At 43.2% G+C, this 23,537-nt stretch overlaps 2 protein-coding genes across 3 annotated transcripts in view; one reads left to right on the top strand and one right to left on the bottom strand.

The window, feature by feature from the left end:
• The window catches only part of RNF10 (ring finger protein 10), a 30,896-nt gene extending 28,493 nt beyond the window's left edge, over positions 1–2,403 (bottom strand). Inside the window, exon 1 of one of the 2 annotated variants that reach the window (XM_014862463.3) lies at positions 1,745–2,403. In XM_014862463.3, the coding sequence (XP_014717949.1) occupies positions 1,745–1,901 (157 nt within the window). In that variant the 5' untranslated portion in view covers positions 1,902–2,403. The remainder of the gene's footprint in view (positions 1–1,744) is intronic. The other variant, XM_070516191.1, reaches the window with a different exon arrangement.
• A 3,005-nt stretch (positions 2,404–5,408) lies between these two features.
• Positions 5,409–21,774, top strand: COQ5 (coenzyme Q5, methyltransferase). Its single transcript, XM_070516188.1, has 7 exons — positions 5,409–5,666; positions 9,159–9,308; positions 13,342–13,563; positions 18,338–18,444; positions 20,094–20,182; positions 20,776–20,887; positions 20,970–21,774. Exons 1-7 carry the CDS (start codon positions 5,465–5,467, stop codon positions 21,069–21,071), a joined length of 984 nt encoding a protein of 327 aa, XP_070372289.1. The 5' UTR covers positions 5,409–5,464; the 3' UTR covers positions 21,072–21,774.
• The last annotated feature ends 1,763 nt before the right edge of the window (positions 21,775–23,537 follow it).

Raw genomic sequence — 23,537 nt, 5'->3', positions numbered from 1 at the left:
GCCTGTTTTACTGTTGTTTTATTTTGTTTGAGCTGTTGCAAACTTTCACGTACTGCCTCACTAAAGAATAAACTTAAGATACTTATGGCATCTGACTCGTGATTATACATCAGTGGCTTCAACAGGAGCCCCAGAAAAATTAGCTGAAAACTCAGAGAGCTGGAAGACCAAAATCTTTAACGTTACATCTACGAATAGAGTGCAAAAGTAAAGTTACTTATCAACTACCCTGAGAAATATTCAGACCACTCTAAGCCAGTTCCAGTACTGGCCAGGAGGACTGGCCACCCTCTATCTCTAGAGGGATCTGTGAGAAAGCTACACAAGTGCCAAACCCCAAAATAGGTCTACATAATACTGCCAGTCGTGGCCTCAGAGTCCACACTAACCCCTGCTTAGATATTTAAAGTGTTCATTTATTATCGAGACAACTGGTCTCCACCCGAGTTCCACAAGCAATCTCTAGAAGTCCTCGGCACACCAGGTAAACAAGTTTGCTATATCCAGCAGGTAAACTCTGAACCCAAGGCAGCCTTACCGTTGTTTTTTTCTTTTTGTTTTTAAGTCAGCCTTACAGTTTTTAATCTTAACTTTTAAACAACTGGACCTCCACATTTGGGGACTCCAAACGTTCCCCTCTCTGTCACACATCCCCACTCCCACTGAAAACATTCTCCTATTACTGCTAATTCAACCACAATACAAAAGAGCAGAGATTAGTACGAGGGCTTTGAAGTACAATGGAGAACATTCAACTCCAGGCTCTGCCAACTCCTAAACTCGTGGCCTCTCAGTTTTTTCCTTCTTTGGATGAACAATCGACCTTGCTGGCCAGGTTAGGGACTGGAGTATTGATAACAGAGGTAAAACCTAGCCCAGTACACGGACAGGGTAAGCCCTCAATAAATGGCAGCAGTTATTATCATGATGGTCATAATTTAATATGGCATGATGACAAAAATGACAAAATCTTCCCCGGAAAAGGATACTACTCTAGCCCTACACAGGGAAATAGGCATGATGTGTACTTGGTGAGTAACAGGTGTCAGGTACTCTCCTAAGTCCTTAGTTCATTTGTTTTCTAAGTTAATTTATTTAATTCTCGTTATCGCCCCCTTTCCAGGTAAGGAAATTCAGGCACCCACTCAAGATCTGGCAAACCTAAAATGACTGAATTCAGAGCCTGTGCTCTGAACCACTACTCCACAAGGGACAAAGCCTTTCAACGACGAGTCCTCTTCATCGGAGGGATGGATCTGGGGCCAGGTTATTAAACGAGATTTCAGTTTGAAAACTTCTTGGGCCCCACTCTCTGTTAAAATCTGAACAGCATCCGGTGCTAATTCAACATTAAAGGGTAGAAAAACTTAGTGGTTTTAGGAGCGTGGCCTGATGAGTCAGATACAGCAGGTCTTAAGGCGTGCTGTGAGGCACATACGAGCTGGGAAACCCTACCTTTTTTCTGAACCTCAGTTTGCTCACCCGCAAAATGGGGATACGAACAGCACCTATTTCACCGAGCTGTTTCCAGGATTAATACAAGGATGCACGTAAACCACGAGGCACAGTGCTCCCTAAGCGTCAAACGTGAACAACTGGAGCCACGGACAGGGAGAGAAAGGAAGGAACCACAGTAGAAAACAGAGCTTGCCCCTAGTTGACCCAGCAAACACCAGCGCCAGGACTCTCCCCAGCAGGAGAGACAGTCGCCTCCCTGCCCTCCGCCCTGGGAGCCCGCCCTTACCGCTCTTGGGTTTAGACTCGCCGGCCGGCCCCGCCGAGGCGGAGCGGGGCGGCTGTTGCCCTTTGCTGCTGCCCGAAGAGGCGGAGGAGCCGCTGGAGCCGCTGTTCTTGTCCATGTCGGAGGCGGTGGCGGCGGCGTTGGGGGAGCTCTGCGGCATCAACGGGGGCCTCGGCGGCGGCGGCGGTCGGAGCGGAGCGGGCGCGGCGGGGACCCAGGCTCATGGCGTTCAGGGCCGGCGGGGGTCGGCGGCGGCAGCGGTTCTCGGCCTTCATGGCGACATTTTTCCCTGTTTCCTTCCTCGGCTTCTCAAACTGGGAGGAGAAGCGGCAGGCGGGGCTGTCGAGCCCGGCGGCGGCGGAGACCGAGGAGGAGGAGGAGGCCGGGGCTCGGAGGTCCGGGCCGGGCCTGGCGGGGCGGAGGCTGCGGGGGAAGGGGAGGCGAGAGAGGGTGCGCGAGCCCCGCCGGCCGGCCGGACACGCTCTCCCGCCGCGGGGCAGGGGAGAGGGCTGGCTGTCTTGGTGTCGGGGACGGGTGTCTCCGACACGGCAACGGACACTCGCCTCTAGGCCGAGGCCGAGCTGCTCCGGGAATGGCGACGAGTCGCCAAACAGCATCTCGAAGAACCCGGATGGAATATATATATATGTGGCGAAGTGGGAGTGATGCACCCTGGGAAATGTGGTTTTCTGCCTACATCCGGGTCCAGTGATTTTTTTTTTTTTCTTTTTCCTCAATATGTGAGAGGACATACAGGATGATGGGACTTGTAGTCCAGGTTTTAATCTTAGTTCACTAATAATATGTATAATAATAATATATACAACTAGTAATAGTGCATCCAAATATTGGAATATCTGTGGAATTTCTTTTTGTTTGTTTTTTGTTTTTGTGAGGATTGTCCCTGAGCTAACATCTGTTGCCAATCTTCCTCTTTTTGCTTGAAGAAGCTTGCCGCTGAGCTAACATTTGTTGCCAATCTTCCTCTTTACTAAACTAACATCTGTGCCAATCTTCCTCTATTTTATGTGGGATGCCACCACAGCATGGCTTGATGAGTAATGCTAGGTCTGCACCCAGGACCAACCTGTGAATCCCCAGGCCCAGAAGCCAAGCACCAGAAATTAATCATTATGCCACTGGCCAGCACCTGTGGAATTTCTTTTTGATTCATTTAAGTTATAGGTCTTTATTCTAGTATTAATAACAGTTTATTTATGGCCTTTATTCTATCTTCTAATAATAATAATAGTGACAATAACAATACCTTACATTAATATCCCTCTATAGCACTTCCTCATCCAATACCTAATTTCATTGTTAATGTCATTTCTTAATATAAGTCATTGTTAATAATAATAATCATTGGATGCTTATTATTAACAGGCACTGTGCTATACAGTTCATATAGATTATGACACTTAATCCTCACCATAACTCATCAAAAAGCTTAGATCATTTACCTACGATCACATAGCTAATAAGTGATGTTCTCAACTACGTATGAGATAAGCATTCCTCCATTTTACAAGTGTGGACTCTGAGACTTAGAAAATTACTATGTATTTTAGAAATCACATCACATCCATCTGTACTTGGAAAATTATAAATGATTCCTTCTAACCATAGCAGTATGAGATTTGAAGGATCACATACACATACTGTTAAAGAGATGAACAAATAATTCTTCTCAGACTAACCTTAGCTGGTTAGAAACCTATTATATGCCAGGAACTGTGCTGAGCATAAGGAATGTCAAAATACGTTAAGGCCTTTAATATACTCATGGTTTCCTAAGTTAGTTAAGCAAATAAGAAAGTACAATGAAAGAACATGATATGGACTACAATAAAGTTAACACAAAATGCTGACCAGAGCAGAGGCTCCAAGGAGAGAAGTACAAACAGTTGCGAGAGGTACAGGAGGGCTTCCCAGAGGTGGTATCACTTGAGCTGAGCATAGAAAGATGAATGGAATTTCAGCAGTCATGTATGAACAAATAAATAAATAGACACAATCCTAGAATTCCCCTAATTGGGTCCCTTTTGGTTCCTTATTAATCATCACATGTATACAAAACAATAAGTATATATGCCAATCAATTTCTTGAAATTAACAGGGTTTTTTCTGAGGAAGTTAGTCCTGAGCTAACTACTGCCAGTCCTCCTCTTTTTTGCTGAGGAAGCCTGGCCCTGAACTAACATCGTGCCCATCTTCCTCTACTTTATACGTGGGACGCCTACCACAGCATGGTGTGCCAAGCGGTGCCACGTCCGCAACCGGGATCCAAACTGGTGAACCCCGGGCCACTGAGAAGTGGAATCTGCAAACTTAACTGCTGCGCCACCGGGTCGGCCCCTGAAATTAACAGTTTTAACTGGGATAAAGGAAATTCGATACTAGTCATATTTTTAAGTTTCCTTAAAATGCCCTCTACCAGTCCTTATCTTGCCTCCCCTCTTCCAGTGTTTTCCCCCCACAAATCATATTGAAATGAGAAAATAGCTACACAATGCTGGTCTGGAAACTTAATTTGATGTCTAGAAGGAATAGCCCCAAATCCTGAGGTCCATTCTAATGCATAACTAGATGTCGAAGATATACTAAGATTCCTTAATAAACTTTTATTTCCTTTAACAAAGCTATGAGGACTCTGATTACATGGATGAATCATTCCTTCCTTCTATCACTGTTAAAAATAAAAGAGAGAAATCCCACTGCAGTTCTTCCAAAAGAGAATGGTAGGTGTCCATCTGTCAGGCTACACTAAGCCAGGAAGAGATTTTTCATTTTCAAAATAGTTTCTTAGGGTCCTTGGCACTTTCTCTTTGTGAAATATTTACGGAAAACATACATTTAAAGAGAATCAAAGCAGAAACACACATAAATCCAAGCAAAACTTACCACCTCCATCCTTTTTTGTGCAAGATGGTCTACGTTACCCTTTCCACAAAAAAAAGAACAGGAAAATCTGGGGTTGAAGTAAAACACCCATGCTATGCCAGTTGGAACAAGAAATGTAGCTTCGTGACAGCAGGAGAGGGAGAGTGAGTGGTGATTGGTTTGACTTGCTAAATAGATACTTCCTAGGTTCACAAAATGGAAAGACCAAAGAACAGTATTCCCTATGTTTATTTTTTAGAGTAGTCTAGCATATGTTTCTCAAGAATGGTCTGTGAATTCCCTGCATCAGAATCACCAGGGAAGCTGGTTCAAATGAAGATTCCCAGTACCCATACCAGATTTACTGATTCAAAATCTCTGGTATGTGGAGCCAGGAATCTGCATTTTAAAGACCAGGTGATTATTATACACACCCAGGTTTGCGAGAACTGCCCCTGTAATCTTTGCCTTGCAACCACACCGTACCTCAGTTTCCCTCTTCTGTACCAGAACAAAAGAGTTACTCGATATCTTGCGAGTTAGTACTTGTACTAATTGGTTGGCAAAATTCAGAGACCTGGCCGCTGAGAGGTGATTGGAGTCTCTCCCTAAGGTCAGCTCATTCCTAGTGAATTCTATACTCAGTTTCAGAAGAAAGAGAAGAAGGGATTTCGGGTAGTACTCAAAGACTAAACAGCCTCTGAATCCCAGACATTACGCATAGCTCCGTAACATCAGAGTTCAGGACGCGTTCAACTAATAATGTCTCCGACCGGCTGCCGTCGGGCGTCTAATGATGCAACGGGACGTACTGTCCGTCGCTGTCTCCCGACTGCCAAGATGGCGGCCTCCGGGAGCTGCGTTCTATGGAGCTACTGCGGTCATGGGTGGTCGCGGGTGATGCGGTGCTGCAGGCTCCCCGGGTTTCGTAGCTCCTGGCCCGGGGGCCCGCTAGGTGCGCGGCACTTGTCCCAAGAGAAGCGGGCAACGGAAACGCACTTCGGGTTTGAGACTGTGTCGGAGGAGGAGAAGGGGGGCAAAGGTGAAAGGGGCGAGAGGGCGGATGGAGGGATCTGACCGTCTACGATCTAGTTTCTTCTGCCCAACTAAGGATTGATTTCACGTCCTGTTAGCTCCGATGCCATAGCCTGTGCAGTCCCGACCTCCACTTACCCCCAGCCTGACCCTGCAGAGCTTAGACCCCGCCTCTTTTAAGCAGAGTAATTATCACTAAATCCCATCAATTGGGCGTTTATGATGAGCCAGGCACCGTGCAGACATTATTTCCAGTTCTCATTTCAACTTCCTGATGGTGGGTATTATCCCCATGTCATACATGAGGAAATTGAGATTTAAAGGTTAAGCAAGAACTTGCCCGGTTTAACATAGCTAGTAAGTGGCGGAACCAGTATTCCGACCCAGTTTAGTCTGACTACAGAGCGCACATTCTTCACCTCTTGACGAAAGGACAGGCCATTTTTTATAGAAAGGAAGAAGGCTCTGTGCCTCAGCTGCCAAATATTACAAGTAGGAATAATAGTAACCTTTCTCTTAGAGTTCTTATGAGCATTAGATTACTTCATACATTAAAGCGTTTTGAACAATACCTGGCACTTCCTAGTTACTCAGTAAATGTTAGATATTGTTGAGCAGTTTCTTTGTGTCCAGCACTGTGCCACAGGCATGGGAAAGGAAAAGAACTATTTTAAAATTCCGACTGTACCGTTTACAACGGGTAAGATATCATGCCCATTTTACAGATGGATGAGGTGAGGCTCTAAGAGGTTCCTTCACTTGGCCTATGGTCACCCAGGAAACAAGAGAAAGAGCCACAATAAAATTTCCCATCTAAGAGGAAAAGGAAGACTACTGCTTTGTATTACCTCTCACCTCAACCTTACTAAATACATAGCTCCGCTGTAATTCCTTGAATATTGAGTTTAAATTAACATTTATTTCAGTGGACTGTGAATCCCCAGCAAGCTAGGATTAGGACAATAGCTCATTTGTGTCTGTATCTTCAGTCCCTGATGTACATTAGAAGCTTGATAACTGCTTGTGGAGTGAAATAAGTAGAGCCAAGTAAAAAGATAGTAAACACTTATTGAGGGCCTGAAACCTTTTAAAATACTTTACATTAATTTTTATAAATAGGACCCTATGAGGTGGGAACTATTAGCCAGATTTTACAGATGAAGAAACTGTTGAAAAAGAGATATTAATCACTTGCCTGAGATTCTGCTAATAAGTAGCAGAGCTAGGATTTGAATCCAGATGGGTTGCTTCCAAAATAATGATAATGCCTAACCTCTGTATTGTGCTTTACAACGCATAAACAACATTTCACACGACGACGGGTAGGGAAGGAGTTACACCCTGAGCTAAATATGGCTTCCAGACTGGGATTCACGATCGAAGTATAAGCAGTCTTCCCTTTGCACAGTGGTGCAGGACTATAAAAATGACCACGCAAGCTGAAATTATGCACAATGATTTTAATAATCAATAGGAAAAATTACAATTGTTCCATGACCTTTAAAAATTATCGAACATCGAAAACTCCTCGCTGTAGTTAGAAATGTATAGGGAAATGAAAAAAGTAGTAAAGTGAATATGTATTTAGCACACTGTAATTTAAAATTAGGTTTGATTTTAATTAGTGTAATTAGAATGTTTAAATTGAAGTTTAAATTTTTAATTAAAATCCTAGTTAAAAAATTAGAAACATTGGAAATTAAGTTGTTTTATTCCTTTGTAAAAAATTTACTAAGAATAGTTTGAACACTGTTTGCTACCTTCTCATCATATAATTTACAATAGGGTGAGCATCTTTTTTTCCTTCTTCTCCCCACAGCCCCCCAGTACATAGTTGTATATTCTAGTTGCAGCTCCTTCTGGTAGTGCTAAGAGTGAGCATCTTCTCCACACGTTGGCAAATTGCCATACTCCTTTCTAAGTTTCTGTTGGCTTCTAGGATTTTATCCTTTCACTTTGAATGTCTCTGAAATATCTCCAAGAATTGCTTTAAATGTGAAATTCTTTGTTGGCATCATTTCCTCTGGGACATCTTCAACCTTTTTGTCACAACCACATCCTCATTTATGTCCATAAGTTCATCTTCACGAAGTCTTTGTGGCTGCAAATCTAGAGTCTCCCCAGTGGCAGCAGGATCAACATTCTCACCATCAGCTGTTTCTCTAACTCCATTGACGTTCTATTCAAATTTCACTTCCAACATTATCACTTTTCATTCCTTTGCTACACTGTCATTTCCTCTGGCCTGTTTCCTCTTTCAGTTATCCAGTTTTGTAAAGTGCTGCGTGGGTTTACAACTGAGAGATAAGGAGGTAACACAACTGCCTGCTTTGCTGTCTGTGTGTGAACTGAATAACTGATGTATAGTGACCTACCAACTACAAGAAGTGATGTGACTGGTTACTGATCATGATGCATATCTGTTGTTTACATAGTGATTTGTGGACTGAAGAACTGCTAGTGAAGTTTGTGCTTTATGCAATTACTCACAGTTAATATACCATTGTATTTGAATGGTGTTGCTGGGAGACTGATGTTATTTAACTAAACCACAGTAAATGAAATTGATGCCTATCGGAACCATGCAAAGCTAGGAGTGTTTATACTCAGTGGGTTGAGCCTTAGTGTCCCTCAATACCCAAAAGATATTCAAAAGAAAAAAGCAAGCTTAGAGATCGCAGGGTTGAGAATAGATAGTCAAGACTGCGTTAAAGGAAGAGCTCTATAGTCTGCCGATTCAGCACACGACAGTGGTGTTTTGGATCTATGCAGCACATTTCATCTGAGGAATTTAAAGCATCTCCCCTTCTTCACCTAAGTCAGTCTTATGGTGGGGAGGTAGGGGGCTGGCACTGATTTTCTCATCTTATGGTTAGAGAAACTGAGTTGCAAGGACATTCAAAGAAGCCTCTGTTTGAAGTGTCTTGGATGGTAAATTCCCTCTCTCTCCAGCTAGCCCAGATTCCACATTCTGCCTTGATCCTATGGAGAAGATTCATGAGGACCCTCTGCAGTGTGACTTGGCTCTGATTCACATCTTGTCATCCATCTGCCCACCAGATTGCACCTGAGGTTTTTCTCAGTGATGCAGGCAGAGATGAGCTGAGGTCCTCCCACCCGTTAGTCATGTGTCTTTTTAATGGATTTTGTTGTCTCTAATTATAATAACCACTATATAATCCCACTACCACCCCCACCCTCTAAGCAGCAGAAACCTGTTTAGTACCAAGTATGTAGATGGCATTATTATGAGGTAGTGGTCTTAGATAAAGATAACTAAGACAGGAGAAAAGAGGTTTATTTCCTACATGAAGTAACTTAAGCTTTTTTAAAAAAAGGTAATGTTAAGACACAGATTTGGGTATCAGGCATTATAGCTTGGCTTCGCCTTGCAAAGACAGGCAATTTCAGGGGAAAAAAGCTTCCTCCTCTTTCATTTAGGACTTTTCCAAGTTAATCTTGTTAATAGCACAATCATGTTGTATTTCCCCCATGTCAGTCTATCAGGTGTTTGAAAGTGTGGCCAAGAAGTATGATGTGATGAATGATATGATGAGTCTTGGTATCCATCGTGTTTGGAAGGATTTGCTGCTCGGGAAGATGCACCCATTTCCTGGGACCCAGCTGCTGGATGTTGCTGGAGGCACAGGTAATGTCCAGTTTAGTACCATCGGGAACCATCGAGCACCTTGTACAGAAATTAGTGTCTCTTACTGGAATGAGCTTGCTCATCTACTGTTAAGATGAAGATGCTGATTGAAAATCAGTACACTGCTAAGAAAAGTTTCTCTTTTCTTTTTAACTGAATGTCAATCAAAAGCACAGAATATCAGCTTTATGCCTTTACTTTTCTTTTTTCTTTTGAGGAAGATTAGCCCTGAGCTAACTACGGCCAATCCTCCTCTTTTTGCTGAGGAAGACTGGCCCTGAGCTAACATCCGTGCCCATCTTCCTCTACTTTATATGTGGGACACCTACCACAGCATGGCATACCAAGTGGTGCCATGTCTGCACCTGGGATCCGAACCGACGAACCCCGGGCCACCGAGAAGCGGAACGTGCAAACTTAACCGCTGTGTCACCGGGCCGGCCCCAAACCTTCACTTTTCTAAAATGCACAGGATTACAAAGTAAAAAGACCAGCTTTTTTTGTTGTTTTTTTTTAAATTGGCACCTGAGCTATCATCTCCCGCCAGTCTTATTATTTTCTTCTCCTTCTCCTCAGAGCCCCCAATACATAGTTGTATGTTCTAGTTGTGAGTCCCTCTGGTTGTGCTGTGTGGGACGCCGTGTCAGCATGGTCTGACGAGTGGTGCCATGTCTGTGCCCAGGATCCAAACCGGCGAAACCCTGGGCCGCTGAAGCAGAGGGTGCGAACTTAACCCTTTGGCCACAGGGCCGGCCCCAAAAGACCGGTTTTTCACTTCAGTGGCATTTTACATTCTTAATAACTGTTTTACCTTCTGTTTAACCTTTAACCCACTTTTCCTCTTTCTTTGAGGGGGTGCCTTTTATTATATAAGCTTTCTAAGCAGCCTTTTCTCCCAAATCCACTATCAAATCAGATATCAAAAGCTCAAGTGTTTATGCTTGGTCCTGTGTTACTTGGTGCACACTAGGCATTTGGAGAGAAAAATATCATGGGCTTAAAAAATGCACCGTGGTGACGTCATTACATGGTTAATGTTCATGTTAAATTACATTGGAATAATGTATAACATAATGTAATGATGTGATGATCTATATAATAGAATAATGTGTAATAATAAATTGTAGTAGAATAATTTTCACGTTTGAAACATTTTATGTGTGGCTTTATTGGTGTGGTCCTCTCCCCAGTGGAGGCTCAGAAAGCAATAAGACACTTTGCCCAGTGGAGGACAATTTAGCAGAAACTATCAAAATGTAAAATGTTTATAGACTGGGATCCCACAGTTACAATTCTAGATATCTAGTTTTAAAAAAATCTTGCACACGGCCAGCCCCAGTGGCCTAGCAGTTAAGTTCAGTGTGCTCTGCTTCAGCAGCCCAGGTTCAGTTCTTTGGCACAGACGTACACTGCTCTGTTAGCAGCCATGCTGTGCTGGTGGCCCACAAACTAAAAAATAGAGGAAGATTGGCACAGATGTTAGCTCGGGATGGATCTTTCTCAGCAATAAATAAATAAATAAATAAATAATAAATAAATAAAAATATTGCACTAATATATAGCTACAGAAGGGTTTCAGTCAGAGCTGCCTACATCTCTGATATACCATAACCAGCAGCATTACCGCATGCTGGCAACTGCCCATTTAGAAATTGTAATTAAAAGGTAACTCTAAGAGGAAGATGGGCACGGATGTTAGCTCAGGGCCAGTCTTCCTCAGCAAAAAGAGGAGGATTGGCGGCAGATATTAGCTCAGGGCTAATCTTCCCCAAAAACTAAAATAAAAAATAAAATAAAATAAAATGTAACTCTAGGGGCCAGCCCCATGGCTGTGTGGTTAAGTTCTTGTGCTCTACTTTGGCGGCCCAGGGTTTCGCTGGTTCATATCCTGGGCACGGACATGGCACCACTTGTCAGGCCACGCTGAGGTGGCGTCCCACATGACACAACTAGAAGGACCCACAACTAAAATACCCAACTGTGTACTGGGGGGATTTGGGGAGAAAAAGCAGGAAAAAAAAAAAAGACTGGCAACAGTTGTTAGTTCAGGTGTCGGTCTTCATTTAAAAAAAGGTAACTATATATTAAAAAAGACAGAAAAAAAGACAGAGCTACAAACATGCTCACTGCATCATTTTTAGTAATAGTGAAAAATTGGAAATAACCTATTTCTGCCTCAATAAAGATGGCTTTAAATAAAGATACACCTGTTCTATGAAATATTATGTAACTATAAGAATGAGAAAAACCTATAACTACTGATGGAAAAGTCTCAAAGATACATTAAGTGGGAAGAAAAAGAAAAGTTATATAACAATGTGTATAATATGGTCCCCATTTATGTTTTTAAGTTATTCATATGAATACATATAAATGTATTTCAATATACTGAAATGTGACTGGAGAATATGTAATTGGATGGAGAGACTGGAAAAACTTAAGGATATATTTCTTGCAAATAGTGTAAGAAAAACAAAGACAAGGAAACAGCGTTATGAGAAAGGAAACATGATCCTGGAAAGCACTGGCTTTGCCCAAACAGTATTTACCTGGTCACAATAACATGAACACTTTTGATTTTCAGCTTTTAGACTCAAACCATCAACAAAGCACAGAAGGCTTAATTACAGTGGTAGAAGAAATAAAATGTTATCAGTCGTGACAGAGTAAAAGTACATATGAGGGAAGGTTAAAGGGAGTCAAGAGATACTGTCTAGGGGGCCGGCCCAGTGGCACAGCCGTTAAGTTTGCACGTTCCGCTTCAGCAGCCTGGGGTTCGCAGGTTTGGATCCCAGGTGCGGACATGGCACTGCTTGACAAGCCATGCTGTGGTAGGCATCCCACATAGAAAGTAGAGGAAGATGGGCACGGATGTTAGCTCAGGGCCGGTCTTCCTCAGCCAAAAGAGGAGGATTGGCAGTAGTTAGCTCAGGGCTAATCTTCCTCAAAAAAAAAAAACAAAAACAAAAAACGAGATACTGTCTGCAGTTGATGAAATAAGAATAAAATACTGATTAGTTTATTACTCCAGGTTACACAGGTATCTATAAGGAGATGGGAGGACAGATATTATAAATTTGTAAGTAAAGCAAAAGAAACAGCTAAAATCGTTGGAAAAGATGGTCTCTGGGGAATTGCACTGGCAGTGGGAAGTGGTGGGGCAGGGAATTGTTGCTGGCAACTATACCCTTATATGACTTTCATAAAAACTATTAGAGAAAGAGTAGAAGGCTGCACACTAAGCTCTTAACACTTGTTATGTCTGGAGATGGTGTGGACAGAGAAGGCAACTTTCATGTTTCGTTCTACATATTTAGGCATTGAGTCTTTTGTAGTAAGAATGTGTCCATGCATTACTTATGCAGTTTTTTTTTAAAGATTTTATTTTTTTTCCTTTTTCTCCCCAAAGCCCCCCCAGTACATAGTTGTGTATTCTTCGTTGTGGGTCCTTTCTAGCTGTGGCATGTGGGATGCTGCCTCAGCATGGTTTGATGAGCAGTGCCATGTCCTCGCCCAAGATTCGAACTGATGAAACACTGGGCCGCCTGCAGCGGAGCGCGCGAACTTAACCACTCGGCCACGGGGCCAGCCCCACTTATGCAGTTTTTTTAAAAAGTTTTTTTAAAGAATCTTAGAGGTTAAAAAAATTGCTGTTAAAAAAAAGTTACTCCTTTATTTATTTATTGGAGGAAGATTAGCCCTGAGCTAACTACTGCCAGTCCTCCTCTTTTTGCTGAGGAAGACCGGCCCTGAGCTAACATCCGTGCCTATCTTCCTCTACTTTATATGTGGGACGCCTACCACAGCATGGCTTGTCAAGCACTGCCATGTGCACACCCGGGATCCAAGCTGGCCAACCCCAGGCCGCCAAAGTGGAACATGCGCACTTAACTGCTGCGCTACTGGGCTGGTCCCTTCAATTTTCATACAATCCTCAACCGCTATACCTTTGGTGTTCCTTTTGGGTTTAGGAAATGCTGGGTTTTTTCTTTGTGTTTGTGTTTGCATCTTTCCTCCTGTTGGCTTCCTACAGGTGACATTGCATTCCGGTTCCTTAAATACGTTCAGGCACAGCATCAGAGAAAGCAGAAGAGGCAGCTAAGGGCCCAACAAAATTTATCCTGGGAAGAGATTGCCAAAAAGTACCAGAATGAAGAGGATTCCTTAGGTGGTTCCCGTGTCATGGTCTGTGATATCAATAAGGAGATGCTAAAGATTGGAAAGCAGAAAGCCCGTGCTCAAGGATACAAAGCTGGTAAGTCCTACAGAAGGTAGACGTGGAGGAAATGTTTGTGTTTATAAAATAAGAAGGAATATGTAAAATGTTGAAGTGCTTTATTTTCTAGTTTTCAAAAACTTAGAGACAGGCAGGAGTTGAAGGTAATTTGTGTGGCTGAGTCCAGTTTGTGTGCTGTTATATACGTTATTTCAGCAACCCAGGGGGTTAGATTATCAGCCCTGTGTGTCAAGGGGATAACCAAAGCCCAGAGAGGTTAAGTATGTTACTCAAGTAACACAGCTTTTTGTTTTTTTGGGTTTTTTTGCTGAGGAAGAGTCGCCTTGAGCTGACATCTGTTGCCAATCTTCCTTTTTCTCGTTTGAGGAAGACTAGCCCTGAGCTAACATCTGTGCCAGTTTTCCTCTACTTTATATGTGGGTCGCCACCACAGCATGGCTGACAAGTGGTGTAGGTCCACCTAGGATCCGAACCCTCAGACCTGGGCCACTGAAGCAGAGCGCACAAAATTCAACCACTGTGCCACAGGGCCAGCCCCAGTAACAGCTTAAATGGCCTATCCCGAATTGGAGCTGAATCTTTGGATCTCAGCTCTTGGACCCTGAGACAGAAGGTTTGCTTTCAATTCCCAGCAATTCCTCGATGACCCAAACGTCCTATTGTTCAGCCACTCCATTCCCCTTTCAGTACTAGGATGGTTTGATTGATGTGGAAGCCAAGCAGGTACCCTGCCCTTAAAGAACGAACTTGCCTTTCAGCCATACAACAAGTGCAGTTAGCTGACAGCCTCCAGCTCTCAGCACCTTCAGGCTCTGCCTCAGCTTTTGAGCCCGGCTCTTTCCTGGCAGCGCCCAGCAGATGACTGAGCACCGGGGGGCTACCACGGCCCAGACATTTCCCACACAGGACTCTTTTAACAGGCAGTCTTTGCTCCTGAGCTCCCTATTGGGTAGGCTGAGGCTTTATCAGATCTGCTTCAAGGTCTAAAGGCTTTCCCCACTCCATCTTGCTTCCTCGTCCTTTTATCTTTCCCAGGTGCCCACCCCCCCCAAAAAAAAACCCTTTTGCACTCCTACCTCCATCTCAGCATCTGATTCTCAGAGGACCCAACTGATACAGTTGAAGAAACACCTGTAAACAGTACTCAAACTCCTCTCCCACAGTACTCCCAACAGCCTCTAGGAACCCACTGCAACCTCAAAATGGACAGGTGGTGCCCTAGCCTAAAGACGAACGTTTTACATTTGGCTTTCTGTTTGTTTTGATATTCTAAAATACTTCCCCCACCCACAAGTTTTTCAAGTGGAAGTCGTGATCTGGCAGCTGCACCACCTTTACCCAACTTTTCAGACCACAGCACTGCCCTCTCCCAAGCTGGCCAAGCACTGCAGGCAGCCGCTATGAGAGGCAGTGGCATGCAACAAAGAAGATCAAGTCCCTCAGTCAGCATCAGCGTTTCTCTCCTCCCCTTCCCCCACCAGGAGCGTCCATGGTTATTTTAGCTCAATTCTTCTTCCTCCTCCTCCTCCCACCGCCAGAACAAGCTGCCTAGACGAGCTGCAGCCCACTTGGCCCCAAGATGAAGGGCTCTTTTGTTAACCATCAACACTGATCAGAAGGCAGACAGTCACTAGTGTTTTGAGACAAAGGCTTTATGTTTCCTTACTCCTACTGAAAAACGTGTTTCCCTTCTCTCTGGTGCTCAGCCACAAAGAATGGAGACCGAAGACAGAAATGATAGGTAAGGTTCCATTTCTGGAGTCATCTCTTTCGTAGCATAGCTTGCCCTTCAGGCTCTCCTAACTGCCAAGACAAATCCCCCTCCACAGGAATCATTAAGAGCTGCATAGAACAGTTTTCTTTATCTTTCCTCCTTGCTTTATCAATCTCCAATAAGAATGGCTTTGCAAAAAATATTATGGAAAAAAAGTTGAAACTAAGTAGGAGGATCCTAGAAATTATTTAATAAATGTAAAAGTTAATGTGTAAAGGCATTTTTTTTGTATAGCACTGTTAGTGTTTTATGTGTAGCACTTCCTCCCCAAATATAAGTTCTGAGGGCAGCAGCCTTAGAAAGATTATTTGAGGGGCCAGCCCCGTGGCCGAGTGGTTAAGTTTGCGCGCTCCGCTACCGCGGCCCAGGGTTTCGCTGGTTCAGATCCTGGGTGCAGACATGGCACCGCCCATCAAGCCATGCTGAGGCAGCATCCCACATGCCACAACTAGAAGGACCCACAACTAAAAATATACAACTATGTACCAGGGGGCTTTGGGGAGAAAAAGGAAAAATAAAATCTTTAATAAAAGAAAAAAAAAAGAAAAGAGGGGCCAGCCCCATGGCTGAGTGGTTAAGTTCATGCGCTCCGCTACAGCGGCCCAGGGTTTCACCAGTTTGAATCCTGGGCACGGACATGGCACCGCTCATCAGGCCATGTTGAGGCGGCATCCCACATGCCACAACTAGAAGGACCCACAACTAAAAATATACAACTATGTATCAGGGGGCTTTGGGAGAAAAAGGAAAAATAAAATCTTAAAAAAAAAAAGAAAAGGAGAGATTATTTGATGGGTTATAAAAGTGATAGCTTTGAGAGAAATTTTGGATTTCTAAATTCAAAATTTTGGAAATGTATTAAGAAGAAAGTAAATGTTACCCATAATTTCAACATCCAGAGATGCCCTTCAATATTGTAATGTATTTTCTTCCTATGTTTTTCCGAATCATTTTCTTTTATAAAATTGAGAACATCCTGTATATACAGTTTAGTATCCCGCCTTAATTCAGCATTGTATCATGAGATTTTCCACGTCTTTAAAAATTCCTGGGGCTGGCCCGGTGGCATAGCAGTTAAGTTCTTGTGCGCCATGTCAGCAGCCCGTCAGCAGCCCGGGGTTTGCAGGTTCAGATTTCCTGCAAGGACCTACACACCTCTCATCAAGCCGTGCTGTGGCAGTGTCCCACATACAAAATAGAGGAAGATTGGCACAAATGTTAGCTCAGGGCCAATCTTCCTCACCGAAAAAACAAAAAAAAAATCATTATTTTTTATGATATTCCCCCATATAGATATTTCATGATTCACATAACCATGTGACATACCAATAAGCAATTGATCTTTCATTTTTTCCTAATATTTTTGCATATAGCATAACATTGTGACATCCTTATTTATAAATTTTTTGCATGCGTTCATTAATTTTTTTACTGACAGTATAACCTTGGACAAGTGTTTAAACTCTCTAGATCTCAGTTACCATATCTATAAAATGGAGAAAATAATAACCACCTTGTAATAGGAGGTAGCATAGCTGTTAAAAACACAGGCTCTGGGATAAAACTACCTGAGTTCCAATCCATCGGTGTGACCTTGGGCAAGCTACTTTAACCTTTCTTTTTTTTTTCTTTGAAGATCTTAATTTTTCCTTTTTCTCCCCAAAGCCCCCCCCCAGCACATAGTTGTGTACTTTTAGTTGTGGGTCCTTCTAGTTGTCGCATGTGGGATGCCGCCTCAGCATGGCCTGATGTGCGGTGCTGCGTCGGTGCCCAGGATCCGAACCACCAAAACCCTGGGCTGCCACAGGGGAGTGCGGGAACTTAACCACTCGGCCACAGGGCCAGCCCCTACTTTAACCTTTCTGATACTCAAGTTTGTTCACCTGAAACGTGAGGGTCATAATGACAGCTGTCTCAGGGAGTTGGTATGAGGATGTGATAATATAAAGTATGTAAAGTGGTAACACAAACCCTGCCCTCAGGGGCTCAGTAAGCAGTAATTAAGATGATGTCATCAATGTCCTCCTCCCAAAAACCAAATAGCTGGGTCAAAGGGTATGTTTATGTTTAAGATTCTTGTTAAATACCAGTAATTTGCTTTCCAGGAAGGTTATTTTCATTTACCTTCCTCTATAGAGCCTACCTTCTATATCCTATTTTATGTCTCATTCACTGCAAGTGAATAATGTTAAAGCTGAATCAGGATCCTTAGAGGACAGAGTCACTCTGATGGGGGGCTCCCTTGGGTGTTTTCTGAATTCGTGACCACACTTGGGGCCTAGACACTTGGATTCTCTGTGACTCCAACAGAACCAATATAACTGTGCTAAATTCTGTACTCAGAATACTTCTAATGACCCTCTGAAGTAGGTACTAGTATTAACTCCATTTTACAGATGAGAAAACTGAGACAAAGTCATTTATTCAAGATTACACAGCTAATAAATGGTACAGGTGGAATTAGAATCCAGGCAGCCTCACCCCAGGACCTTAACCACCCTTAACCACAGTGCTCTACACAAAACACTTAGATAAAAATTGTTTGAAGGGAGGCATAACTAAGTATGCAGCAAGTTCTACTCTGAGAGCCTTGGGGGAAGGACTTCCTGCTAAACTTAAAGGACACCAGCTTCAAGTTCTCAGGACTGGAGGACACTGTGAAGACCATGGCCAGGAATCCCATGGAGAAGACAGGTGTGTGATGTTTTCTGATACCACATGTGTGGTATTTGCCCCGCACCAAATAGTTTTCCAGTTCTCCCACGCCAACTAGGTGTCCAACAGGTCAGTTCAATTCTCATACTATCCAGAGTTGGCCTCAGATTCGACAGGTTTGAGGGCTCAGAGCCACAAGACTTCAGAAGCCAGCTGCAAATGGGGTGTCCAGGCTGCATACACTTCTGCCTGGCTGACTACAAATTCAGGGGTTCCCACGACCCCCTCCTCATGTTTGACAATTTGCTGGATGCAGAAGAGACTGCTACCCAGACTGAGACCAGAACTGATTTTCTCTTTCAGGACTTGCTTGGGTATTGGGAGATGCTGAAGAACTGCCCTTTGATGATGACAAGTTTGATGTTTACACCATTGCCTTTGGGATCCGCAATGTCACACACATTGATCGGGTACGAGTAGCTGCATCTTCAGCTTGTGTGACTCTCAGGATGTTAGTTCTCCTGGGGCAGCTCCACAGTGAATGAGGAAGGAAGGAGAGATGCTTCTCTGGGCCCAGCTTTTGAGTAGAATGACTGCTCGAGGCGTAGGTGCCTCAATCCTTTAAGCTGCCAATTTTCCTAGTCACAAAATTGAAAAAGACCAAAACCACAAAGCAGATCCCCATAGAAGCCTTTGTTGCTTAGGGTGGCATTTACATCTTTGAGACTGTCAGCCTTGCTCTGGCATTTCAACTGTTTCCTCTCACTCATGAAGCCGTCTGACCCCGTGGGAGTTTGCAGAAGATCAGAGGCATTTCTGAGGCCAGCACAGAAAAAGGCACTCAAACCCTATTTTAGCAGAAGGTAGCTGGAGTCATGGTCCCTCTGTAGGGAGAAGGGAATGTTCAGCTCTTAATCTGACGCAGCGCTTCTTTATTTCTACTTTACCATTCTGTCCAAAGCACTTGAAGACTCCAGTTACCTGGTTCCTCTGCTTTGGGTGCAACATTCTTTATGATGCTCTTTAGCTTGGTTTTTATGACCTGTCCTGTGTCTGTAGCCAGTTTATTATTTCTTTTAATTAAAAAAAAAAATTCAGAATAGGGTCAAAGTTCAAAAGGTACAAAAGGTGAAAGTCTGCCTCCCCCCGTTGTGTCCCAACCATCAGTGCCTCCTCTCCCTTCAGTCATCAAGTTCTTGCATATCTTTGCAAAGATGTTTTGTGCATATTCAATGTTTTTCTTTTCTTTTTTTATACAAATATTAGCATATGAAACATTTTTCCCATTGCTTTTTTTCCTTAAAAATATATCTTGGTGATTTTTCCATGTCAGTACATAAAGAGCACTGGCTCTTCCTTTTTTAAATAGGTGCATAGATTCCATTGGTATAGATATATTCCATAATTTAACCCGTCTCTTGAACGGTTAAGATGTTTCTAATCTTGTGTTGTTCAAATAGTGCTGTAGTGAATAACCCATATACATGTTATTTCCACAGTGGAAGCATTTCTTTAAGATAGATTCCTTGAAGTAAAATTGCTGGGTCAAAGAAGATATCCATTGTGATTTCAATAAGTCATTCTAAACTTGCCTACCACAGGCATTGTACCAATCTGAATCAGTTTAGATTACTCCCAGTCGCCTTCTCTTCATGGGCAACAGAATGCCTAAAAAATTAAGGATATTGGGGCCAGCCCAGTAGTGCAGCAGTTAAGTTCACACGTTCCACTTCGGTGGCCCGGGGTTCGCCGGTTCGGATCCCAAGTGCGGACGTGGCACCACTTGGCACGCCATGCTGTGGTAGGCGTCCCACATATAAAGTAGAGGAAGATGGGCACGATGTTAGCTCAGGGCCAGTCTTCCTCAGCAAAAAGAGGAGGATTGGCAGCAGATGTTAGCTCAGGGCTAATCTTCCTCAAAAAAATAAAAAATAAAAAAATAAAAATTTAGGATATTGCAGGGTTATTTGTACTGTTAATGCTTCCCAACTGAGAGTGAACAAGGCTCTATGGGAAATGATAGTTTTTTAAATGCCCACAGAAGCTAAAGCTGTGTCGCCTCACAGAACTGAGTGAGGTCTGCTGAGGAGTGTGTTCTGTTGTTCCTTGTCTTGCTCAGGCACTCCAGGAAGCCCACCGGGTCCTGAAACCAGGAGGACGGTTTCTCTGTCTGGAGTTTAGCCAAGTGAACAATCCCCTCATATCCAGGTTGGCATTGTTAACAGGGCTTTATTCTCATTGTCTAGCCAAGAGTTTCCCAAAATGGATGGAAAACAGCCAGTAAGCTATAAGCATGAACCTCATTGTTCAGAGTCCCAGAGTCCCCAAGGGACAGTGCCACGTCAAGGATCAGCCAGTTCTGAATGACAACACTTAGGTCCAAAGCATCTCAAACCAGTAACCAGAGGCTAAGTCAGCCCACATATGTATTTTGTTTGACTCATGGTATTTTAAGAAATTGATATAGATGTCCATATTTAAAAATCAGGAAATTTTACATAAAAATCTGGATTTCCAGTTTCACTTGAGAAATCAGATCTATGGCAACCCTGAGTGAGCTTATATTCTCACATGGCGATAGTCAGTGCTGAGCAGCAGCTGTCCCTCTTCCACTTTTATGGTACTTCCTAACTGCACCCGTCACCACATCCTCAACACTCTCTATTCATCTTGCACCTGGCACACTGCATTTCAGGTACTTGCTTGACCCCTACAGGCATCTGAGTTTATGACCCCAGGCTTAGCCCTTACTTCTTATCAAGGGGCATGTTCTAATATTAATCTTTTGCCTTTTTGTTTAGGCTTTATGATCTGTATAGCTTCCAGGTCATTCCTGTCCTGGGAGAGGTCATCGCAGGAGACTGGAAGTCCTACCAATACCTTGTAGAGAGTATCCGACAGTTCCCCTCTCAGGTACAAAATTTCTGTTGCTTACAACAGAGGCCCTAAAGCTGAAATGCAGGTGACCCTTGCTGTATCTTTCTGTGTGTTTTAGGAGGAGTTCAAGGAGATGATAGAAGATGCAGGTTTTCAGAAGGTGACCTATGAAAGTCTAACATCAGGCATCGTGGCCATTCATTCTGGCTTCAAACTGTAACTCTTTTAAGATCCTGGAGCTGAGCGTGAACCAGTCACATCCTGTCAAAAGCCTGGAGCTGACGGATAATCTGGCTAGTGAGACCAGCGGCAGAACATCTCCTCTTAAGGATATGTGCCTTGAACTCATGTTCTGATGTCACCGGTCTCAAAGTGGAAAAAACAAATTCCTGTCACTTTATTGCAGCTTTCCTTAGGAGCTGCTTCGGGCCTTCTCCCAGAGGTATTTGGTCTCTATTTTTTGCTCCACTCCTAATTTTTCTTGGCTGTGCAGTGTGCTGTTAAGGTAAAACCAGCGCTAAAGCTCAGTTTTAAAGTGTCTTTGTAGCTTCTCTGCTGGTGCTGCCTTCCAGAGGGATAATCAATCATTTGAACCCAATGATGATTTGAATCAGAAAACTTCCCAGCTGTACCTGAGTCCACCTTTCAGCCCAGGACTAAGTCAGGGGCCAAAAGCCAAGGCCCAAATCAGAGGGCTAACAATCCCAACTAGAATTATGCACCGAACCACTACATGAGTTTACAATTTGTGTGGCATTTGTCATTTTTCCTTGAGGGAGGTGAAAGAAATACATTTTTATCATCATTCATTCAGTCCTCTTCTACCAAAAGCCACTATTGTGTTCTCAGTGCCTGTTATGAAGAAAACAACTCAACAAATCCTTGTTGAAAGAATAAATGTGCAAACTTCTGCTTTCATGTCATATATAGAGCTTCCTTGTTAGCTTGCATTTGAATAAAAGGTGGGTTTTTTTGTGAGGAAGATTCACCCTAACATGGGCCGCCAATCCTTCTCATTTTTGCTGAGGAAGATGAGCCCTAAGCTACCATCTGTGCCAGTCTTCCTCTGTTTTGTATGTGGGATGCCTCTACGGCATGGCTGATGAGTGGAGTAGGTCTGCACTCAGGATCCGAACCTGCGAACCCGGGCCACCAAAGCAGTGCGTGCGGAACTTTAACCACTGGGCCACAGGGCTGGCCCTCAAAGAAAGGTTTTATAGCGAAAAAAAAGTTTGAAAACTATTTATCTAGCCTAACCCCCTCAATACTCAGGGGCAGAGCTGGGCAGAGCTGGTCTCCCTAATACAGTCCACTATTTGATGTTAAAATGATGCCATAAATATTTTGAGTATGTATGAAGCTTAAGGTTTTTGAGGGGCCTAACAAATAACAGAAATCAACCTGAGTTGGCTGGTAGTTTAACTGTCAATAACTTAGTTCAAGGCTATTTGAAAAGGCTTCATATATGCTGCCTCTTGGCCCAGCTCAGTAGGGGTCATTTATGTACCTTCACTCACATCTTGCCCTGTCATTGAAAAGCTTCCAGATACATCTATATACAACTGTCTCAACAACAGCTGATAAAATGCTAAACCTTAGAAAAACTTTCAGCTTACATTTTGTTTTTAGCCAGCTGGAGCCATTTGGCCTTTGAAATTAACAAGGTGCAGGCATTGGAAAGAACTTCATAAACCATCAACCCAATCCCATCTCCGTGGCAATGTGGTTTTTCTACATCCGAATCAAAGAATAAAATAGTTAAAAGCTGCCACTTCCTGGCAGTAGATATGGGCCTGATCAAATTAGAACCCCCAAGGTCCAGCTGTTGGGGGAGTGAAATCCGCTCTAGGATGTGCTGGAGCCTATCTGTTTGGATAGTCTCTCCAGTTAGTAGGGCTAACTGGACAAGATTGATAGCTTTGGAGGCCAAATTCCTGTTGGGCTTCAAATAGAAAGAGAGCCAGGTCACTAAAGAGGGGAAAGAGAGAGAGAAAAAATGAATTACGGGAATATTTTCAGTCTGCTTATATAAATACATACCTAAATCACCCCAGTTGCAGCCTAGTGTTCCACAGTTCTGCAGAAAACGGGAAAAACTCTTCTCCCATTTTAACTGCCACAGTCAACAGTAAAACAATTTTTGCCTCTCTACCCTGAAATTTTCACACTCCTAACAGCTCAACTTCACCAGGACTCCTAAAACCCCAAGTTCTGGTAAAGAAAAATAATCCTTCAAAGACGTTACAGACCTAATGCTGCTCTTAAGATGGAGTCATCATCTATCAGTTCAAACGTATCACACCCTCTGTTTAACGGTAGCCTGGCTGCTCAGAAATCCTAATTGTGTCTCCTAGAATCCAAAGTCAAAAACAAAAAACCTTACCTCGCATGAACACTGAAAATATAGGGAAACTAGAAAGCCAGGACCTTGTAACTTCCCAAGATGTGTGAGGGTTGTTTCAGCCTCTGGAATATTTCCTTTCTACCTACAAAAGCCAAGTCTGCCATATTGCTTTTCTTTATAGAAAAGACTTGTCTTCCTCAAATTGATAGCAGGAAACCTTTAATGAAGGTTACTTATCCATGGCTTTAATTGGGTCTTTTAATGAAAGCTTCAATTCACATGTTAATTGTTAATTGGGTTTCTGACCACAGCTAGTTAAAGCACAGCACAGCAGGCTTACAA

Source organism: Equus asinus, chromosome 8 (assembly GCF_041296235.1).
Source record: "Equus asinus isolate D_3611 breed Donkey chromosome 8, EquAss-T2T_v2, whole genome shotgun sequence".
NCBI lineage: Eukaryota > Metazoa > Chordata > Mammalia > Perissodactyla > Equidae > Equus > Equus asinus.
Note: the sequence above shows the minus strand (reverse complement) of the source record. Positions and strands in the feature narration are given on the sequence as shown.